Below are 19,922 nucleotides of genomic sequence, written 5' to 3' on the forward strand. Positions count from 1 at the left end.
GAAAACAATGGACAGCTAAAGTCGAGTCAGCATGGCTTCTGCAAGGGTAGGTCTAGCCTCACAAACTTATTGTACTTCTTTGAGGGGATAAACAGCCAGGTGGATAAAGGGGAATCCATAGACATCATTTACCTTAATTTCCAAAAAGCCTTCGACAAGGTACCACACGAAAGACTGCTTAAGAAGCTATGGAACCACGGGATGCAAGGGGAGGCCCACCGATGGATCAAAAACTGGCTGGCAGACAGGAAACAGAGGATTGGAGTAAAGGGCCATTACTCAGACTGGCAATGGGTTACGAGCGGAGTTCCGCAGGGGTCGGTGCTGGGACCGCTCCTGTTCAATATATTTATTAACGACCTGGAGGTGGGAACAAAATGTGAGGTCATTAAATTTGCGGATGACACCAAGCTATACAGCAGGGTAAAAACCACGGAAGACTGTGAAGATCTCCAAAAGGATCTGACGACGCTGGAAGAATGGGCCAAAAAATGGCAAATGAGCTTCATCATAGGGAAATGCAAGGTCATGCATGTAGGGAAAAAGAACCCGATGTTCACTTACAAAATGGGGGGATCATCGCTAGGGGTAAGTAACTTTGAAAGAGACCTGGGGGTGATGGTGGACACAACATTGAAAGCATCAGCACAGTGTGCGACAGCCTCAAAGAAAGCGAACAGAATGTTGGGTATCATTAAAAAGGGTATCACGACCAGGAAGAAGGAAGTCATCCTGCCACTGTATCGTGCAATGGTGCACCCGCATCTGGAATACTGTGTCCAGTACTGGTCGCTGTACCTCAAGAAGGACATGGCAGTTCTTGAGGGAGTCCAGAGAAGAGCAACTAAGCTAATAAAGGGTATGGAAAACCTCTCATATACTGACAGGCTTAAAGAGCTGGGGCTGTTCTCCCTGGAGAAGCGGAGACTTAGAGGAGACATGATAGAAACCTTCAAGATCATGAAGGGCATAGAAAAAGTAGACAGGGACAGATTTTTCAAATTATGGGGAACCACAAGTACAAGGGGGCACTCGGAGAAATTGAAAGGGGACAGGTTTAGAACAAACGCTAGGAAGTTCCTTTTCACCCAGAGGGTGGTGGATACATGGAACGCACTTCCGGAGGCTGTGATAGGCAGAAGCACGTTGCAGGGCTTCAAAGAAGGTTTGGATAGGTTCCTAGAGGACAAAGGGATTGAGGGGCACAGATAGGAGTAGAGGTAGATTATAGGGATAGGAGTAAGAGGCAAGTTATAGGAATAGTCAGGGACCACTGATCAGGCAATAGGCCTGATGGGCCGCCGCGAGAGCGGAAAGCTGGGCGAGATGGACCTCTGGTCTGCCTTCTTATGTTCTTAGAGCTTGCAGGAATGGGGCAGGGACAGGAAAAGAACTCACTGGGAAATGGCAGATGAAGTTTAATGTGGAAAAGTGCAAAGTAATGCGTAAGTAATGCATTCAGGCAGAATGAACAAGGAACACGAGTATAGAATGTCAGGTGCAACTCTGGGTAAGAGCGAACAAGAAAAGGACCTGGGTGTACTGATAGATAGGACCCTGAAACTGTCGGCACAATGCGCGGCAGCGGCAAAGAAAGCAAATAGAATGTTAGGCATGATAAAGAAAGGAATCACAAGTAGATCAGAGAAAGTTATAATGACGCTTTATAGGGCAATGGTCAGACCACATTTGGAATACTGTGTCTAACATTGGTCTCCCAATCTAAAGTGCTGGAGAAGATGCAGAGACGAGCAACAAAGCTAATAAAAGGTATGGAGAACTTGGAATATGAGGAACGACTTAAGAGACTGGGATTGTTCTTCCTTGAGAAAAGGAGACTGCGAGGGGATATGATCGAGACTTTCAAAATACTGAAAGGAATCGACAAAATAGAGCAGGAAAACCAATTATTTACAATGTCCAATGAAACACGGACAAGAGGGCATGGACTAAAGCTGAGGGGGGACAAGTCCAGGACAAATATCAGGAAGTTCTGTTTCATGCAGCAAGTGGTGGACACCTGGAATGCTCTTCCAGAGGAGGTAATTGTGGAATCCACCGTTCTAGGATTTAAGGATAAACTAGATGCACATCTCCTTATGAGAGGCATAGAGTGATATGGGGACTAAATCTATGCCTGGTGGGGCCTCCGCATGTGTGGATCGCCGGACTTGATGGACCTAAGGTCTTATCCGGAGTTGGCAATTTTTATGTTCTTATGTTATGCTCTTATGGTACAGGAAAATGAGTTCCCACAGGGACCCATGTCATTCTCTAATCCGAGCTATCCATGAGAGGAGAAGAGTGAAACTTTATTGCCTAGATTCTAAGTAAAAAGGAAAAAAGTCTCTGAGCATTGCCTGCTGTTTATATAAGAGAACAACTATCCTAAGCAGCTAGAGTAACAGTGTCTGTAAGCCTTGAAGTTTTAAGCAACTTATGAAGAGGTAAAGCTACTGACTCCAGAATTCCTTAAACAGAGGGAGAAGGGAGAAACACAATGCGATATTAAGGAATAATTGATGTGCTGATACTGAAAATAGAGAAGCACAGTCAATCTTCTCTCCAAACCACATACCATAAGCAAACGCCTACATGAACATAAACCAAACTATCTGTGTTATGAACCCTTATGAGATAATGTAATCCTTAGATATGGCCAGGCTCTTCTAAATTGTAAATCACATTGAACTCCTTCTTGGGTATATTAATGATCCATAAAAACTAATGTAATGTAATGTAGTTTTTCTAGGGAATGGACGTAAAGGGACTCAGAGCTGGGACGTAAAGGACCTTAGAGCTGAAAAGAAGCTTTTGTGTGAGAGAAAATGAATACTTGTTCTTTTTGCTGTTCAGAAGAGAAGATCCTGTTGTGAATAAACAGATTTTGTTCAAAGTTTATACCTTCTCTACCTTCTTGCCTTTCAGGCAAATGGAGGAGAGGCACACTCTCCTTTAAAAAAAAGTCAAAAAGTAACCAGCAGAGAGCAGTGTGGTTAGCCAAGTGGGACACCCAAGGTGACAATGGCCCATCAACAGTATACACCTGATCAGTCTAGCATTAAGCATTCTGTAAAGGAAAGTAAGTACTTATTCTCTGCTGTAGAATTGTCCCTATAATATTATAATATCCAGTCTTCTATACTCTGAAAGAGCTATGCAAATAAGTGTATTTGTTAATTAGAAGATTTATGTAAACAAAAAATAATTTTTCATACAAATACTTGCAGTCGTCACATCATAGTCGAAGGCATCCACAGCATAAGATAAGCTGTCTATATAAAAGAAGGTTTTATGATCAAGTGACCAATCCAAGCCATTAGAGATGTCAATCTGGTCAAAATGCTTTACTACTGAGTGATCAGCCAACAGCATAAAGAGGGAGCCTTGGTTTCTCTCCACTACAGCTGGTCGAAGCTCCTGAGCCATTGTACCTGCAATAAACATATGTAACTATTTAGAAAAAACAGATTCTGATCCGCTCTATGTATTTTCATATTAAATTAGATTTTAATTTAATTTATTTCTTATATACCGCTATACTGTGATGTTCTAAGTGGTTTACAGTAAAGATACATTAAAGATATAATAAAATAAAAATAGGTACTTGGAAGTTCCCTAACTCTCTTTTAGGTTTATTAACCATAATTGGGAAAGCAAGCTATTCAAGGCTCAGTATATTCACTTCTGTACTTATATATAGAGAGAACCAAAAGTAAAAAATGAAAATATGAGAGAAAGCATAGTAAGCATGCAGAAAGCAGGAAGGATTAGGTTCTTAATCAATAATCTTCTTTCCTGTAGAACAGCATTTGATTTCTTATGGATGGGTTAAGCACCTCAACTTGCAAGTTGCTTGCAGAAAACATCAACCATTTTCTTCTCTCTGCCCCCTTTTCTCTCTGGATAGGACCCCTTCTCCTCAGTCCATACCAAAGCATGTGATAACTCTTAGGAAATGAAAGGAAAACAAGGGAGGGGGGCTCAGAGATCTCCCCATTCCAGATAATTTTGATCTTCTGCAATAATAAATAAGAGTTAATAAACAACTATCCAACAGGGCAACAAGAACGGTGGCGAAACACAGGAAACCCATCTACTTGTATGTAACCAGCACTAACACTTGTACAGTTCATAGCAAGGCAAATCGTAATGAAATGAATTTAGGTACTAACATGTTGCTTCTTCAAAGGCTTTTCTTCTTTTCCTTGGCTGCCACAAACCAAGCTGCAAGTCTCCATAGACATAACAGACATCTGACAGGGTGGGGCATAAGGAATCGTATGCTGTTCTACAGGAAAGAGGATTATTGAGGTAAGAACCTAATCCTTCCTTCCTGTGCCAACAGCATATGATTCCTTTTGGGTCATACCAGAGCAGTCCCTTGAGTCTAGGGCAGGACAGATGAGCCTGCAACCAGCACAGAGAACCCGAAGGCCCTGTCCATTCATGCCGCCATGTCTACTCTGTAAAATTTCATAACTGTATGAAGGGTATCTCATGTGGTTGCCCTACAAATTTCATCAGGCAGCAGTGCCCTGGACTCTGTCCAGGAAGACACCACACTTCTGGGTAGAGTGAGCTTTCACAGCAAATGGCTTCTGCATTCCACAGCCAATGTGTGCCAAAGAAATAGCCATGTGGATCCATCGGGAAATAGAAGCTTTAGAGGTTGGTCTGCCCCAATGACTAGCACTGGTTAAGACAAATAGGTGATCCAACAGGCAGAACTCTGTGCCCTGTGCCAGGGTAAGAAGCTGCAGTATGGCAACCAGTCGATTTTATGCTTTCAGGAAGCAGATCATATTATGATCACTGCTTCCCAGCGTCCCTTCTACTTCTACATCTTGCGCCGGTCCTCGGAATCCATTTAGAAATGCAATTCTGGACTTACTTCTACATGGACTCCGAGGACCGGCGCAAGATGTAGAAGTAGAAGGGACGCTGGGAAGCAGTGATCATAATATGATCTGCTTCAGCCTGGACACAGGGGTGAAACAACGATCCAGAACGACGGCTACAGTGCTGAACTTCCGAAAAGGGAATTACGAATGGATGAGACTCATGGTGGGGAAGAAGATTAAGAAAAGGATAGGTGCTGTAAAAACGCTAGAGCAAGCATGGCCCCTTTTCAAGGACACAGTCACCAAGGTGCAAAATCTATATATACCGCGTATCAACAAGGGATCCAAGAGGAAAAAGAACAAAGAACCAGCATGGCTCACTGTAGCAGTGAAAGAAGCGATCAGAGACAAGACCAGAGATCAGACCCCATTCTCCTACCCACCACTCAAAGGTACTAATCGCAAAAAACTATATTATAACCTCCTAGCAATGCATGCAGCAAAACTTAAACCCTCCATGTCCAAACTGTTAACCACAACATCTGACCTCAAAGCATTCCGAAAAGAAATCAAAACACTACTATTCAAAAAGTATATTCAATCAACTTAATCTCCCCCTCTTCCTATCCCCTCTGTAATTTCCCATGTATTGCCCACTCCTCTGGTACCATCTCTTCAACGTCCCAAAAAGTAACCTGAAACCCAATTAATCAACCTGAAACCTAATATCTCCTAGGGTAATATATCCTGAAACCCTCAATATGTAACCTGTAACCAGCTATCTACCAATCTAATGAAGCCTGATATTTTCCAATGTAATGTAACCTGAAATATTTTCCAATGTAATGTAACCTGATTCCTCAATATGTAACATGTACCAGCAATTTTCCAATGTAATGCAACCTCCTGGATGTCCAGCTCTCTTCCAATGTACTCCGCTTTGAACCGCCAAGGTACAAGCGGAATAGAAATCACTAATGTAATGTAACAAGAAGATTTCTTTTAAAGTATGGAAAAGGTCAAAACGGACAAAAACTGGAAAAAGCACAAGCAACATCAACGCAGGTGCCATAAGGTGGTAAGAGGGGCCAAAAGGTACTACGAGAAAAAAATTGCCAAAGAGGCGAAAAACTTCAAGCCGTTCTTTCGATATATTAAGGGGAAACGACCTGCAAAGGAAGCTTTCTCACTGGCTCCAACTTACACATACTATAAAAAAGGACCTTCTACCCTCTTCACCTTGCTATGGATATCCATCTTAATTATCTACATGCGACAAGTTTTCGCTTCAGCAACATGAGGCCTCTCGATGGTATAAATTGCTCCAAGGACATAAATTATTGATATAAGCTGCATAAGAGATAATCTTACCTCTAATAAATGCTTTAAACGTGTCCCATATCATCACCCAATCAGTGTCTGTAGGCTTGTTGTTCAAGAAGAATTCTTCAATGGCTGTGTTAATATGAGTAACAAATTCAGGCTCATTGAGTAATGAGTTATTAAATCTCCATCTTCGCTGAGTGGGTAGGTTAAGAAGACCACGTAGTTGGAGGGTGAGAGATAGCTATTTCTCTTATCGAAGAGGATGAAAGGAAGGTTGACAGAACTGCACTAAGGAGCAAAAAAAAAATCAATGCATGAATAGGTAGCATGGGGACCAGAGAAAAAGGAAAAATCCCAGGCACGAGGGTGTTGTAAGCACCATGGATCAATAAGGTGGAATTGAAGAATCATGTCCTGAAGTTTGTGCCAGGATCTAGATTTTTTATATACTGAATGCGATTTCCGATCCAATAGGGGATCTATGATCATATTAAAATCGCCTCCCATAAGGATAAGGTGGTCAGTAGATGATGCCAGTTGGTCAGAGAGGTCATAAAAAAAAAAAAACCGGGTCATCAGAATTAGGACTGTACACATTCATGCAGGTAAGCAGTTTATTAGCAAGTTTGATAGTAGCATTGATCCAACGACCCAAACATTTCCTAATGAATGTAAGAGCCCCATTATGTTTATCAATGGCCGGAGAATAAAGAATTGGTAAGGACCAATGGAAAGAAAGTTTCGCAGAATCAACAGCAGATAAATGAGATTCCTGTAAGAACAAGATATCAGACTGTAAGCTATTAACATAGACCCAAATCTTATGTTTTTTCAATGGATTATTCAATCCTTTTACATTAAGAGAGCAGATATTAAACATCCATAGTAAGCCATAACATAATACTATTGTCAGAGGTGAACTAGAGTCATTGACAGTGCTAGCAATGTGAAAACATTGCTCCATTAGTGAAATTGTAAAACAATGAAACCTGCAAAAAACAGTAAAACAAAACAGAAAACATTCTGAAGACCGAGGAAAGCAGTGGCAAACATAAGTATGCATAAAAAGAACATACTACTGAAAGCGTAGAAATAAGAAACACAGCAGAAATATAGACAAGAGGAGCAGAATCGGACACGGTACAGGAAAGCAGAAATATGGGATAGCAAGATCACAAGGGCTGCAATGGGGAGAGCCCGCCAACAGAAACAGGGCAGGTAAAAGCTGCGAGGAAAAGCATGAGACATCAGGTGCATTTTAGGTCAGAGTATCAAACCGGGACTGATCTATTGCATAAACAATCACATTCAGCAAACAGCAATGTAAAATAGTGAGAAACAAATGAGCTGTAAGTATCGTCAGCAAGTGTAAAACAGTGAACATCGAAACAGGCAATCAGTTTAAACAAGTATGTTGACAACAAGTCATGGGATATAGTGTAATAAAATACCAGGCTCATAGCAGATGAAAGTGCCACAGTTGATATTACACACAGTCAAATCAACCATTACAGCAGAGTTAGCTACATCCATAGATAGGACAACTAAAGCTTAAGTCTTATCTATGGAGCTTGGTGCAGCACACTCAAGATATTCTGCTAATTCCAGCAGGTTAGTGAAGTTCTTCGTTGCGTTGTTATATGTAATGCGCATCAAAGCGGGGTAGAGAAGGCCAAACTTCGCACCAATAGCTTTAAGACGGGAACGGTAGTCCAATAATGCTTTCCGTCGTTTAGCTGTTTGTTTGGCTAGATCAGGCACAAAAAGTAGGGTAGAACCATCAAACTTCAGTGGGTATTTAAGTTTTGCCTGCTTCATGATGTCCATAACTTGCCCATAGCGTAAGAGCCTCACCACAATGGGCCAGGGGTAGCGTGCGCCTGCATCAAGTCTGTGCGAAGGCACACGATGGGCCTGGTCAATTTCGAGATCATATTTGAAGTAAAAATCAAGAATTTTCGGAAGCTACAACATCTCAGCCCTCATGCCCTTCAGGGATCCCAAGTATCCGGAAATTATTATGACGCGATCTGTTCTGCGCATCTTTAAGCTCCTGTTCTAGGATCGCCATCTTTTTTTATCTGTTGTTGTAGAGCTTTAATATTCATGCCGTTCATTTCGACACGCTGTTCAGCAATATCAATGTGATATCGAAAAACAGCCATCTCAGTCGACAGTGAGGTAAGGTCGGATTTCAGATCTTCCGTGTTTCCAACAGAGGTCTGCAGTAAATCTCACATAGATCTGAGCTCCTCCATGACTGTATGCAAGGCCTCAGTCTTCGCCTCACCTTTGGTAGATGGCACTTTTTGAGGCGAAATTGGCTCCGTGCTTTTCCGTTTTCCGGTTTTGCTGGAGGCCATGATCTAGTACACACCGGGAGCTGTATTTAGCTTCTGTAGGAGCAGCTTTTGCAACAAAAATCGATTCTTTATAGTAATCAGTTGGCAGAGCTCAATCACTATGCAGCCATTCCCTGCTGAGCTCGCTAGCGCCCCCCTCAATTCTCTCTTTAACATATAGCACAACCCCCCCACCCCTCCAATTTGATCCACTCTATCCTTGCAATATAATTTGTACCCAGGTAACACAGTGTCCCATTGATTGTCTCCTTACACCAGGTTTCTGAGATGACTATTATATCTATCTTCAAGATGCCTATTATATCTATCTCATCATCACTCTCCTATTTTATTTTGTAGGCTTCTAGCATTTTCATACAGACACTTTAAATTGTGTTTTTTCCTTGCAACTACAGGCTGTTGAGAAGACAGGGAAAATTTGAGTCTTTTACTCTGCCTTCCTCATAAACCCTCCTTGCTTTCTTTCACCATTATCGGAACCTCTTTACCGGGACTCTCTAAATATCCTGTTTCTGTAGTATCCTCCAAGGATACCTCACACTGAACCATCTGCTCCCGGGTGACTGTTGGCTTTCCCCCACATCTCAGTTTAAAAGATGCTCTATCTCCTTTTTAAACAGCGTGAACAGCCTGGTTCCATCCCAGTTAAGGTGGAGTCTGTCCTTTCAGAACAAGCTCCCCCTTTCCTAGAAGATTGCCCAGTTCCTAACAAATCTAAAACCCTCATCCCTGCACCATTGTCTCAACCATGCATTGAGACTTCGGAAATCTACCTGCCTCTTGGGTCCTGTGCGTGGAACTGGAAGCATTTCTGAAAATGCAACCCTAGAGGTTCTGGATTTCAGCTTTCTACCTAAGAGCCTAAATTTGGTTTCCAGAACTTCCCTCCCACATTTTCCTATGTCATTAGTACCTACATGTACCAGGACAGCAGTCTCCTCCCCAGCTCTATCTGATCTCTGGGCTTTCCTGTCTTTAAAAACGCAGTTACTGGAAATGCAGCACTCCTTCAATGAGTTGCTCCATGGGGGGAGGGGGATGCAGACAGCAATGGCTAATTATAAGTTCCGGTTGTATAGGTTTGCTAATAAGAGTAGTCAGTTGTTAGCACATTTGGTTAAACCATGGGGGGGGGCACGAGTGTTGACACTAGAGAATGACATGATGGCTGTTACCCGTGGGTAGCTGCGGGTAACCCGCTGAAACAGGGAGAGAAAAATAGTGGTCACTGTGGGGACGGGGACAAGGCCATTCACCGCCCCATGGAGTGGTGAATGATCTTGTCTCCGCAGTGAAGTAAGGGAATGCACGCGGTCCAGCAGCCCCCTTCCACTCGATCGCTGCTGTCCAGTCATCGCCCTCCCTCCTCCTCACCTTATGTGGCGAATTTTAATTTTTCTTCTCTCCTAGCAGCACGCTTTCCACAAGTCGCGCGTGGCTTCTTGAGTTGAATTTTCACCTCTTATGCAACTTCCTGTTTCCGGTTGCATCAGAGGAGAAGATTCAGCTCAAGCAGCCGCGCACGACTTGTGGAAAGCGTGCCGCTGGGAGAGAAGAAAAATTAAAATTCGCCACATAAGGTGAGGGAGAGGGAGGGAGCTCTAAGGCAAAGAAATAAAACCCAAACCTGCCGGATCGTACTACCCTCTTCTTGCTTCCTACCCAGGCTGGCCCTGCACTGGAGCGCCCCCAGGGTGGGTTCGGTTCCACTGCTGTCCTGCCTTCACTTTGCCATCTAATTGCAAAAGCCACACTACACCAAAAAGGCTGGGAGAGTGCGGCCTGGATCGGAAAGAGCTGGGAACTCGCCACAGGGGGAATCAGCAATGGCTCAACAGACAGCTCTCTTTGTTCTAAAGATCTGGAGCACGCTGTCATTTCTCATAGCACAACCTGAAGCTGGGCAGCAGCAAGAGGACAGCCTGTATATGTGGATCACCTGTTCCTGAAGTACCTAGATAGTTGACCCGTTCCTCCCTTTCCCCTCCTTAATGGTTCTCTGGTCATTTCCCCCACTTGTTCTCCCTTCCCGTAGCTCTCAACTTGTATGTCACTAATCTTTTGTAAACCGCATAGAACTTAACGGTACTGCGGTATATAAACTGTTATTTATTTATTTATTTAATATGGGAGGGAGGAGGCTGTTGGACCATGCGATCCGTGACAGCGCGTGTTCCCTCACAGTAGGAAGGAAGGAGTGAAAGGGAAAGAGATGCTGGGCCAAGGGGATGAAATAAGAGGGTGACAAATATTGAACCCACATCAGAAAAGAGAAAGGGGAGAAGGCAGGCAGGTGAGCCAAATGCTGGAAGCAAGGTGAGAAAGAGGGAAAGGAGCTAGATGGGGTTGGAGAGGAGAGAGACACATTGGTGTGGAAGAGGAAGAGAGGGGAAATCTGGACACAGAAAGGTAACAGAAATAGAGGGGAAATTATGTGCATGGGGGCATAGGTACAGATACATAAAGGGGAGATACAGGGGGGGGGCAATGCCGGACACAGGAGGGAGTATACAGATACAGAGGGAAAATAGGAACTCAGAAGGGAGATGGTTTGTGGGGATGGGATGGGGATGGAGATTAAGCTTGCAGGGATGGGGACCGAGTTCACAGGGACGAGCTCATGGGATGGGGCGGAGACGGGGACAAAATTTTTCCCCATGTTATCTTTCAGAAATTTTTTTAGGCCCTGTACATTTTGGGGGATTGGATGGGGCTCTATATCTTGACAGTTTGGATCTCCCTAGATTGTCCCCTCAGGATTCAGCGACATTGGAACATCCTATCTCAGTGGAAGAAGTGAAATGGGTGATTCGGGTGAGCCCTTTGGGTAAAGTGTTGGTTGATGACCTCTCACTATTACTGGTAGAGGTCTTTAATTTGGGAGTAGCAAAGGGCTTCTTACCCTGCTATTTGAACATAACTCAGATCATTATACTTCCAAAACTGGGGAAGGACTCGACCGCTCCACAATCGTACAGGTCAATATCTCTCCTGAATTATGAGACCAAGTTATTTGTCAAGACCCTCACCAATCCCTTGGTGCGGATTCTCCCTTCTTTGGTGTCGGACCAGCAAGTGGGCTTTGTTCATGATCTTCCTGTGTCGAAGAATCTGCTTTGTATTTTATTGGCATTGGAGAAGGCGCAGGTGGACGGTACCCCCTCCTTGCTTATTAGCTTTGACACCAAGAAGGCTTTCGATAGGGTAAGGTAGGGGTATATGTTTGCTGTCCTTAAGGCTTATGGGATGGGCCCTTTCTTTTACAGTGCTATTCAAACATTGTACTGTGATCCAGGGGCACACATCATGGTGACTGGAGTATTATCGTCGACTTTTGCAATACGATGTGATACTTGACAGGGGTGCCCTTTGTCGCTCCTGCTGTTTCTGCTTTCTTTGGACCCTTCATATGGGTGCCGCACATTTTAAAGTTGCGGCATTTGCAGATGACCTCTTGGTTTGTCTGACCCAATTCATTCTTTGCCAACCTTATTAGAGAGTATCTGGGAATATGGAGACTTTTCGGGTTTTATGTTGAACCTGGGAAAATCGGAAGTGTTAGCTTTGTTGGCAAGGCTACACAAGTCTTGGGGGTCTGAGTTTCCATGGAAGTGGGCGGATACTTCTTTCCGCTACTTGGAGGTTAGGTTGGGCATAGATGTTATGAAATTATATCGCCTGAATTTGGACAAACTATTATCGGACTCTAGGGCCCTTTTGCCACTTGTCAGGGTTTGTTGCTCTCCCAGATGGGACGGGTGCATCTTTTCCATCTGGATTTGTTTCCTCATTGGCTTTATGTTCTTCAGACTCTCCCTTTGTCTTTAATTCTGTTGGGGTGGGGGGGAGAGGAAGCCTAAGTTGCAGTGGTGCTTTCTGTTGTGACCCTGGGATAGGGGTGGTTTGGGTGTCCCGGATATCCTTGCTTATAATCAAGCTTGTCTCTTAAGTCATAGTTGGGACTGGGTGCTGGACACCGAGTTATATACTGATGTAGTGCTGGAGAGGGACTACTTCTACCCTTTGAATCTACTTTACCTCCTTCATGCCAAGCTGGCTGAGCTGCCTTGTAGATGCAGGAGTAGTGTCCTCTTCTAGCCTTTATGGACGGCTTGGCAGGGGATTCTTCCTTTATGGCAGCAAGATCTGAATGCCAGTGTGCTCCTGCCTTTGGTGGGAAGTCACTCTTTCCTTCCGGGCATGGTTTCTTCTATTTTTGGTAGATGAAGAGGCAGGGGGGGGAAGCTTAGACATGTGTTGGGAGACTATAGGATGCCCCTTTCTTGTGAGGAATTGCTCCAGTAGTGGTTCCACAGGTTGGAATACATTTTGCATATTGTCAGGTAGGGCATTGTGTGGCTTCCCGCCGAACTCCTAGTCCCGAGATTTTGGTGAAAATTTTTGTGCCTTTTTGGAGGTGGACTCAGACATGAAAATTTTGGTTTCTTATTTTCACAAGGCAGTTATTGGACTGTAGGGTTCCTTGAGATTTCTCCCTTATTTTGGAGGCTTGGCAGAGGGATAGGTAAGGAGCTTAGGGGGGCCTTTTTGTTGGGAGCCCTTAGGAAGACCCCTGGGTTGGTATATAGTGCTGATCTCCTGGAGTGTCACTATTGCATATTGATGAGGGCTTATGCATCTCAGTCGGGCATATTACATGGGATGTGTTGTCACTCAATTATGTTGCAAATTCTTTACAGCTGTGAATTTCTATTTTCATGGGTTATGGTCATGTGATCACATCCAGAGTTTCTGAAATACTATTGCCTCTTTCCTGAGGGGACTCTTGCATGTACACATTCCTGTCTTGCATTCTCCATGCTCTTTTTACAATTCTCCCTGGTTTCTTTGCTCACCTCTTTGAAGAAATTGTTGCTAGGAAAATGTTATATTTTGGGGCAGAAATTTATCTTAAATCATTGGGTGCCTGCGGACCCACCCTCCTTTTGGTACTGGAAAAATAAGTTGTATGACTTGATGGGTTCGGAAGCTAAAATGGCCTATGTGTCTAGCCGGAGAAGTAAAGATAGTGTTACTATTTGGACTCCATACTTGGCTATTTTGACTCCACAGAGTCGTAGTCAAATCTTGAATAAACTTCTTCTGCACACACACACCTACCTGGCCTTATTCTGATCTAACTTTGTGGGGTGGTAACTTGGGTGGGTTTGGGGGTGTGAGAGTAAAAGGGCGGGGGGATAGTTTTGGGGGAGCTGTATGGGAAGGTCTGCTGTTACTGTTGTTCTGGTCTCTGTTTGCTATTGTTCACTAACCATTTTGCTGGTGGCTTCACCGCTTGGGTTGGAGCCTTATCTTTGCATGGTGGTGTCTGCTCTTGTTGCATTTGGCTATAGGGATTGGGGAGGTGGGTTGGAGGGACTTCTGTAAATATGTATTTTTGTTTTTTGTTGCTCTCCTTTCATGCCCTCTGGGATACTGTTTTGGTTTTCTGTTTCAAATGCTTGTTCATGGTCACCTACAGAAGTGGGTTAAACTTCTTAAAATGTTGGGGTGAGAAGTGAGACCACTTTATCATGTTTGCAGAAAAGAGTGAGATCTTGTGCCAGTTTGGTTGTCAAAATTGATATCTTGGTATCTCGAAGCCGAAGTCAAGTATTGTATAGTTTATAATTGTACCTACCTGGAGCCATTGTACCCTGATATGTAGTTTGTGTTGGGAGGGTTAAGGGAAGGGGTGGGGAATCTGGAGGGGGAATAGACCTGTTAGTAAAATGGTGGAACTAAGAGTAAAGTGCCCCATGGATCACGGAATAATTTGGAAAAGTATTGACCTGTTCTGTTTGTATCAATTGTGTTTGCTTTTAATAAACAGATTTACACATTAAAAAAACCTGTCTTCCCAGTTAGGCTCTTCTAGGGCCCCCAAACCTCAGTCTAGACCAGTGGCTTCCAACCAGCCAGTCAAGTTTTCAGGATAGCCCTAATGAATATGTATGGGGCAAATTTGCATGTCTATCACCTCTATTATATGCAAATCTCTCTCTAGTGCTTCCTGGACCTGGTACTTAAGAACGGGGAAAGCGTCTCAGAGATCTCGGTGGGAGAACTGCTAGCCACCAGTGACCATAACATGGTATGGTTCAACATTAGGAAAGGCTTCCCTAGATCACAAACAAAAACAAGGGTACTCAATTTTCGGGGCACTGACTTCATACGCATGGGAGACTTCATCCATCAGATGCTTCAGGTTCAAGAAGTAACGGATAATGTGGAGGTTATGTGGTCAACCTTGAAATCGACCCTTCATGAGGCAACTATCCGCTACATAAAATCAGTAACTAAACAACAAAGAAAAAAGAAACCCCAATGATTCACTGATGAGGTCTCGTACCTCGTCAAGGATAAGAAAAGAGTGTTTCTCTTGTACAAATGCACAGGGGAAAAAGAAGCAAACATTGAATACAGGACAAAGTCTGCAGCGGTCAAAACAGCAGTCAGGAAGGCCAAACTTCGAATGGAAGAAACTCTAGCGAAGAACATTAAGAAAGGGGACAAATCCTTCTTCAGGTACATTAGCGACAGGAAAAAGAACGCAGACGGGATAGTACGCCTTAGAACGCCAGATGGGAATTATGTGGAAACAGATTCTGAAAAAGCCAAACTACTGAACGATTACTTCTGTTCAGTCTTTACCTGCGAGGCACCAGGACACGGGCCACGGCTGGAAGCAAAGGAAAGCAAGGAAGCCCCCTTTCTGAATTTTGAGTTCACACCAGCTGATGTTTACAGAGAACTTTCAAGACTCAAGGTGAACAAAGCCATGGGACCGGACAATTTGCACCCAAGAGTACTCAGAGAGCTGTGCGATGTTCTGGCGGAACCGTTAGCCATGCTCTTCAATCTCTCCCTAAGTACGGAGAGAGTCCCCCTGGACTGGAAAACAGCTAACGTCGTTCCTCTGCACAAAAAGGGTTGCAGAGCAGAGGCTGCAAATTACAGACCAGTGAGTCTCACATCAATAGTGTGTAAACTCATGGAAACTCTACTTAAAGGTAAATTAGACACGATAATGGATGAAGGGAATCTAAGGGATCCCTGTCAACATGGATTCACCAGAGGCAGGTCATGCCTATCCAATCTTATAAGCTTCTTCGATTGGGTGACAGGAAAGCTAGACTCGGGAGAGTCTCTGGACATAGTGTACTTGGATTTCAGTAAAGCTTTCGACAGTATCCCACACCGTAGACTATTAAACAAGATGAAATAGATGGGTTTGGGTGAGAAACTAACTGCATGGGTCAGTGATTGGCTGAGTGGAAGACTTCAGAGGGTGGTGGTCAACGGCACCCTCTCTGAGACATCGGAGGTGACTAGCGGAGTGTCGCAGGGCTCAGTCCTGGGACCATCCCTTTTCAACATATTCATAGGGGACTTGACCCGGGGGCTTCAGGGTAAAGTAGCACTGTTCGCCGACGATGCCAAACTGTGTAACATAGTAAGTGAAAGCAACCTCCAGGATAGAATGATACAAGATCTGATCACGTTGGAAAACTGGTCCTCGACATGGCAGCTAGGCTTCAATGCTAAAAAATGTAAGGTCATGCATCTCGGCAGCGGAAATCCATGCAGAACATACTCCTTGAATGGAGAAACGCTAGCTAGGACTTCAGAGGAACGGGACTTGGGGGTAATCATCAGTGCAGACATGAAGGCTGCCAAACAAGTAGAGAAGGCCTCATCAAAGGCAAGGCAAATGATGGGATGTATCAATAGAAGCTTCATCAGCCGTAAACCTGAAGTCATAATGCCACTCTACAGAACCATGGTGAGACCCCATCTGGAATACTGTGTGCAATTCTGGAGGCCACATTACCGGAAAGATGTGCTTCGAGCTGAGTCGGTCCAGCGGATGGCCACTAGGATGGTCGCGGGGCTCAAGGGTCTCTCATACGAAGAAAGACTGGGCAAACTGCAGCTCTATACCCTAGAGGAGCGCAGGGAAAGGGGTGACATGATTGAGACATTTAAGTACGTCACGGGTCGTGTCGAGGTGGAAAACGATATATTCTTTCCCAAGGGACCCTCGGTCACAAGGGGGTACCCGCTCAAACTCAGAGGAGGGAAATTTAGTGGTGACACCAGGAAGTATTTCTTCACAGAAAGGGTGGTAGATCACTGGAGCAGACTTCCGGTGCAGGTGATCAAGGCCACCAGCGTGCTCGACTTTAAGAATAAATGGGACATCCACGTGGGATCCCTACGAGGGTCGAGTTAAGGAACTAGGTCATTAGCATTCAGACTTAATGGGGTGGGTCAATAGAGTGGGCAGACTTGATGGGCTATAGCCCTTTTCTGCCGTCATCTTTCTATGTTTCTATCCTGAAAACACGACTGGCTGGTGGTCATCCAAGACAGGGTTAGGAATCCGCCAGCTTAAACAGCCTACGCAGCATCGAATCCTCTCGTTGATCTAGGACTATCACCAATCTCTGGTCACCTGCCCCAAATTGAGAACTAGAATCATCCATGGAGGATGCATAGTGAGAGAACAGTGGTATTACATCTGACACCAGATCATCCCAGTCCTTTTCCAAGTGAGCCTTTTACACTGAGACCTTGCTTTGTGGAGGAAAACTGAGAGTTAACTGGCTGACACACAGACAACCCTTAATGCTTCTGGTAAGCTGCATACATCAAACCACAAAATCAGGGTCTAAGACCTGACTTGGGCTCTCCAAGGACCTCTGCTGGATCAGGGGCATCTGCACATGAACGCTTTGCAGGTAATGCCGAGTCACATTTAAGAAGCTCTAACCAGGCGTACAACCCAGATCTTGAGCTTTCAGCCTCTCATCACCCGTGGCTCCCTGACCCCCTCGTGTGCTTCATGGCACAAGAATGCTCTTCATCGGACTATCCAGCACAAATGTGGCAAGATATAGGGTCCAAATCACCTGAGGAGTCCATAATAATCAATTTTTGTCAAAATCAAAGCAATCTGAAGCAGAAGGAGGTTTCAGAAATAAAATCAGGAAATCCAAGATGGCTACCGCAATAGCATTTTAGCACCAAAAACGGCCCATGGGATCACAACCATAAGTTCAAGATTGCTGAAAATAGAATTTTAGAGGTGGGGGATCCTTGGAATACCTTCAGAAACCTTTAGTTCTGCTGACTTCAGACCCACCCCAATTTTCCCACTGACAGTAATGAGCTGTACTCATAGATCTGCCATGTGCTATGCCTGCATCAGCTTCTCACTGCAAGCAACTCGAAAGTTGAGATGCTTAACCTATCCATAAGTAATCGTATGCTGTTTGCACAGGAATGGAAAGTTACAAGAGAGCACATGAGATTATACAAGTGGTTGAAATCTCCCAACAGCAGCACCTCCTCTGGAAAGAAAGAGGAGGTTTCAACCTGCTAGATGCGGACTGGAATGTTCCATCTGCGGAATTGGAAAGAAGTAGGGAGATTGTGGATGCTCAGACAAATGGTGATGGAACCCACGAGGGAAAAAGCAATATTGGATCTGGTCCTCACAAATGGGGAGAGTATCTCTAATGTTCGAGTGGGTGCTTACCTGGGAAGTAGCGATCATCAAACGGTTTGGTTTGATATAACGGCTAAAGTGGAAAGCGGTCACACAATACTTAAAGTCCTAGATTTCAAACGTACAGACTTTAATAAAATGGGAGAGTATCTGAAGAAAGAGCTGTTAGGATGGGAGGACATAAGAGAAATGGAAAAGCAGTGGTCTAAGCTGAAAGGAGCAATAAAAATGGCTATGGACCTCTATGTGAAGAAAATAAATAAAAACAAAAGAAAAAGGAAACCGATATGGTTCTCCAAACTAGTGGCGGAAAAAATAAAGGCAAAAGAGTTGGCGTTCCTGAAATATAAAAAAAACTCAAGAGGAGGCGTACAGAAAAACTGGCGTACAGATAAAACTGAAAGAAGCCAAGAGAGAGATACGTCTGGCGAAAGTGCAGGTGGAAGAGCAAATGGCTAAAAATGTAAAAAAGGAAGCCAAAAATTTTTTCAGATATATTCGTGAAAGGAGGAAGATGAAAAATGGAATTGCTAAACTAAAAGATGCTGGGAACTGATATATGGAGAGTGATGAAGAGAAAGCAAACGTGCTAAACAAATACTTCTGTTCTGTGTTCTTGGAAGAAAATCCTGGAAAAGGACCAAGATTGGCAAAGTAACACATGAAAATGGAGTAGATTCTGCGCTGTTTACAGAGGAAAGTGTTTATGAACAACAAAACTGAAGGTGGACAAAGCAATGGGACCAGACGGGATCCTTCCTGGGATACTGAGGAAGCTCAGAGAGGTTCTGGCGGGTCCTATTAAAGACTTACTCACCAAATCTCTGGAGATGGGAGTGGTTCCTGGGGATTGGAGAAGAGCAGATGTGGTCCCTATTCACAAAAGTAGTCACAGAGATGAAGCAGGAAACTACAGGCCAGTAAGCCTCACTTCGGTTGTTGGAAAAATAATGGAAGTGTTGCTGAAAGAAAGGCTAGTGAACTTCCTAGAATCTAATGGGATCCAAGGCAACATGGCTTTACAAAAGGAAAATCTTGTCAAACAAACCTGATTGCATTTTTTGATTAGGTGACCAGAGAAGTGGATCGAGGACATATGCTAGATGTAATTTACTTAGATTTCAGCAAAGCCTTTGATACGGTTCCTCATAGGAGGCTCTTGAACAAACTTGAAGGGTTGAAGTTAGGACCCAAAGTGGTGAACTGGATTAGAAACTGGCTGTTGGACAGATGCCAGAGGGTGGTGGTTAATGGAAGTCACTCGGAGGAAGGAAAGGTGAGTAGTGGAGTCCCTCAGGATTCGGTGTTGGGGCTGATCCCTGTTTAATATGTTTGTGAGTGACATTGCTGAAGGGTTAGAAGGAAAAGTTTGCCTTTTTGCAGATGATATCAAGATTTGTAACAGAGTAGACATCGAGGAGGGAGTGGAAAACATGAAAAAGGATCTGCAAAAGTTAGAGGAATGGTCTAATATCTGGCAACTAAAATGAAATGCAGAGTAATGTATTTGGGGATTACTGTATTTTTGGCTCCATAAGATATGCCCATGTGTAGAGAAGGAAAAACCAAAAAAAAATTTGGTTCAGAATTTTTTTTTCTTGGTTTTTCCTCCTGTACACATGGGTGTGTCAGGTGCATCTGGTGGTATGAGGATGCTTTAGGGACATGTGGGTGATGCAGGAGTATGTGGCTCTGCAGCTGAGTATCAAGAGAGAGTGAAGGGCTTTCTGCAACCTTTGTTCCTTGCTGCTGGCTTTCCTCCATAAAGAAGACAGTCCCTGTGCTTTACGGACTCATACCTCCCCTCCTCTCCTCCCTCCCTTTCCTCTCTGGCTTCCCTCCGTAAAGAAGACGATTCTTATGCTTCAGGGTCCC

General features: G+C 44.1%; 1 protein-coding gene across 7 annotated transcripts in view; it reads right to left on the minus strand.

Moving 5' to 3' along the window:
- RGN (regucalcin) overlaps positions 1-19,922 on the minus strand; it is a 677,053-nt gene that overhangs the window by 352,664 nt on the left and 304,467 nt on the right. For all 7 annotated transcript variants that reach the window (XM_033948729.1, XM_033948730.1, XM_033948728.1 and 4 more), the window contains one exon: positions 3,219-3,434. In XM_033948729.1, coding sequence (XP_033804620.1) covers positions 3,219-3,434 — 216 coding nt within the window. The remainder of the gene's footprint in view (positions 1-3,218; positions 3,435-19,922) is intronic.

Source organism: Geotrypetes seraphini, chromosome 6 (genome assembly GCF_902459505.1).
Source record: "Geotrypetes seraphini chromosome 6, aGeoSer1.1, whole genome shotgun sequence".
In the NCBI taxonomy this organism is placed as follows: domain Eukaryota; kingdom Metazoa; phylum Chordata; class Amphibia; order Gymnophiona; family Dermophiidae; genus Geotrypetes; species Geotrypetes seraphini.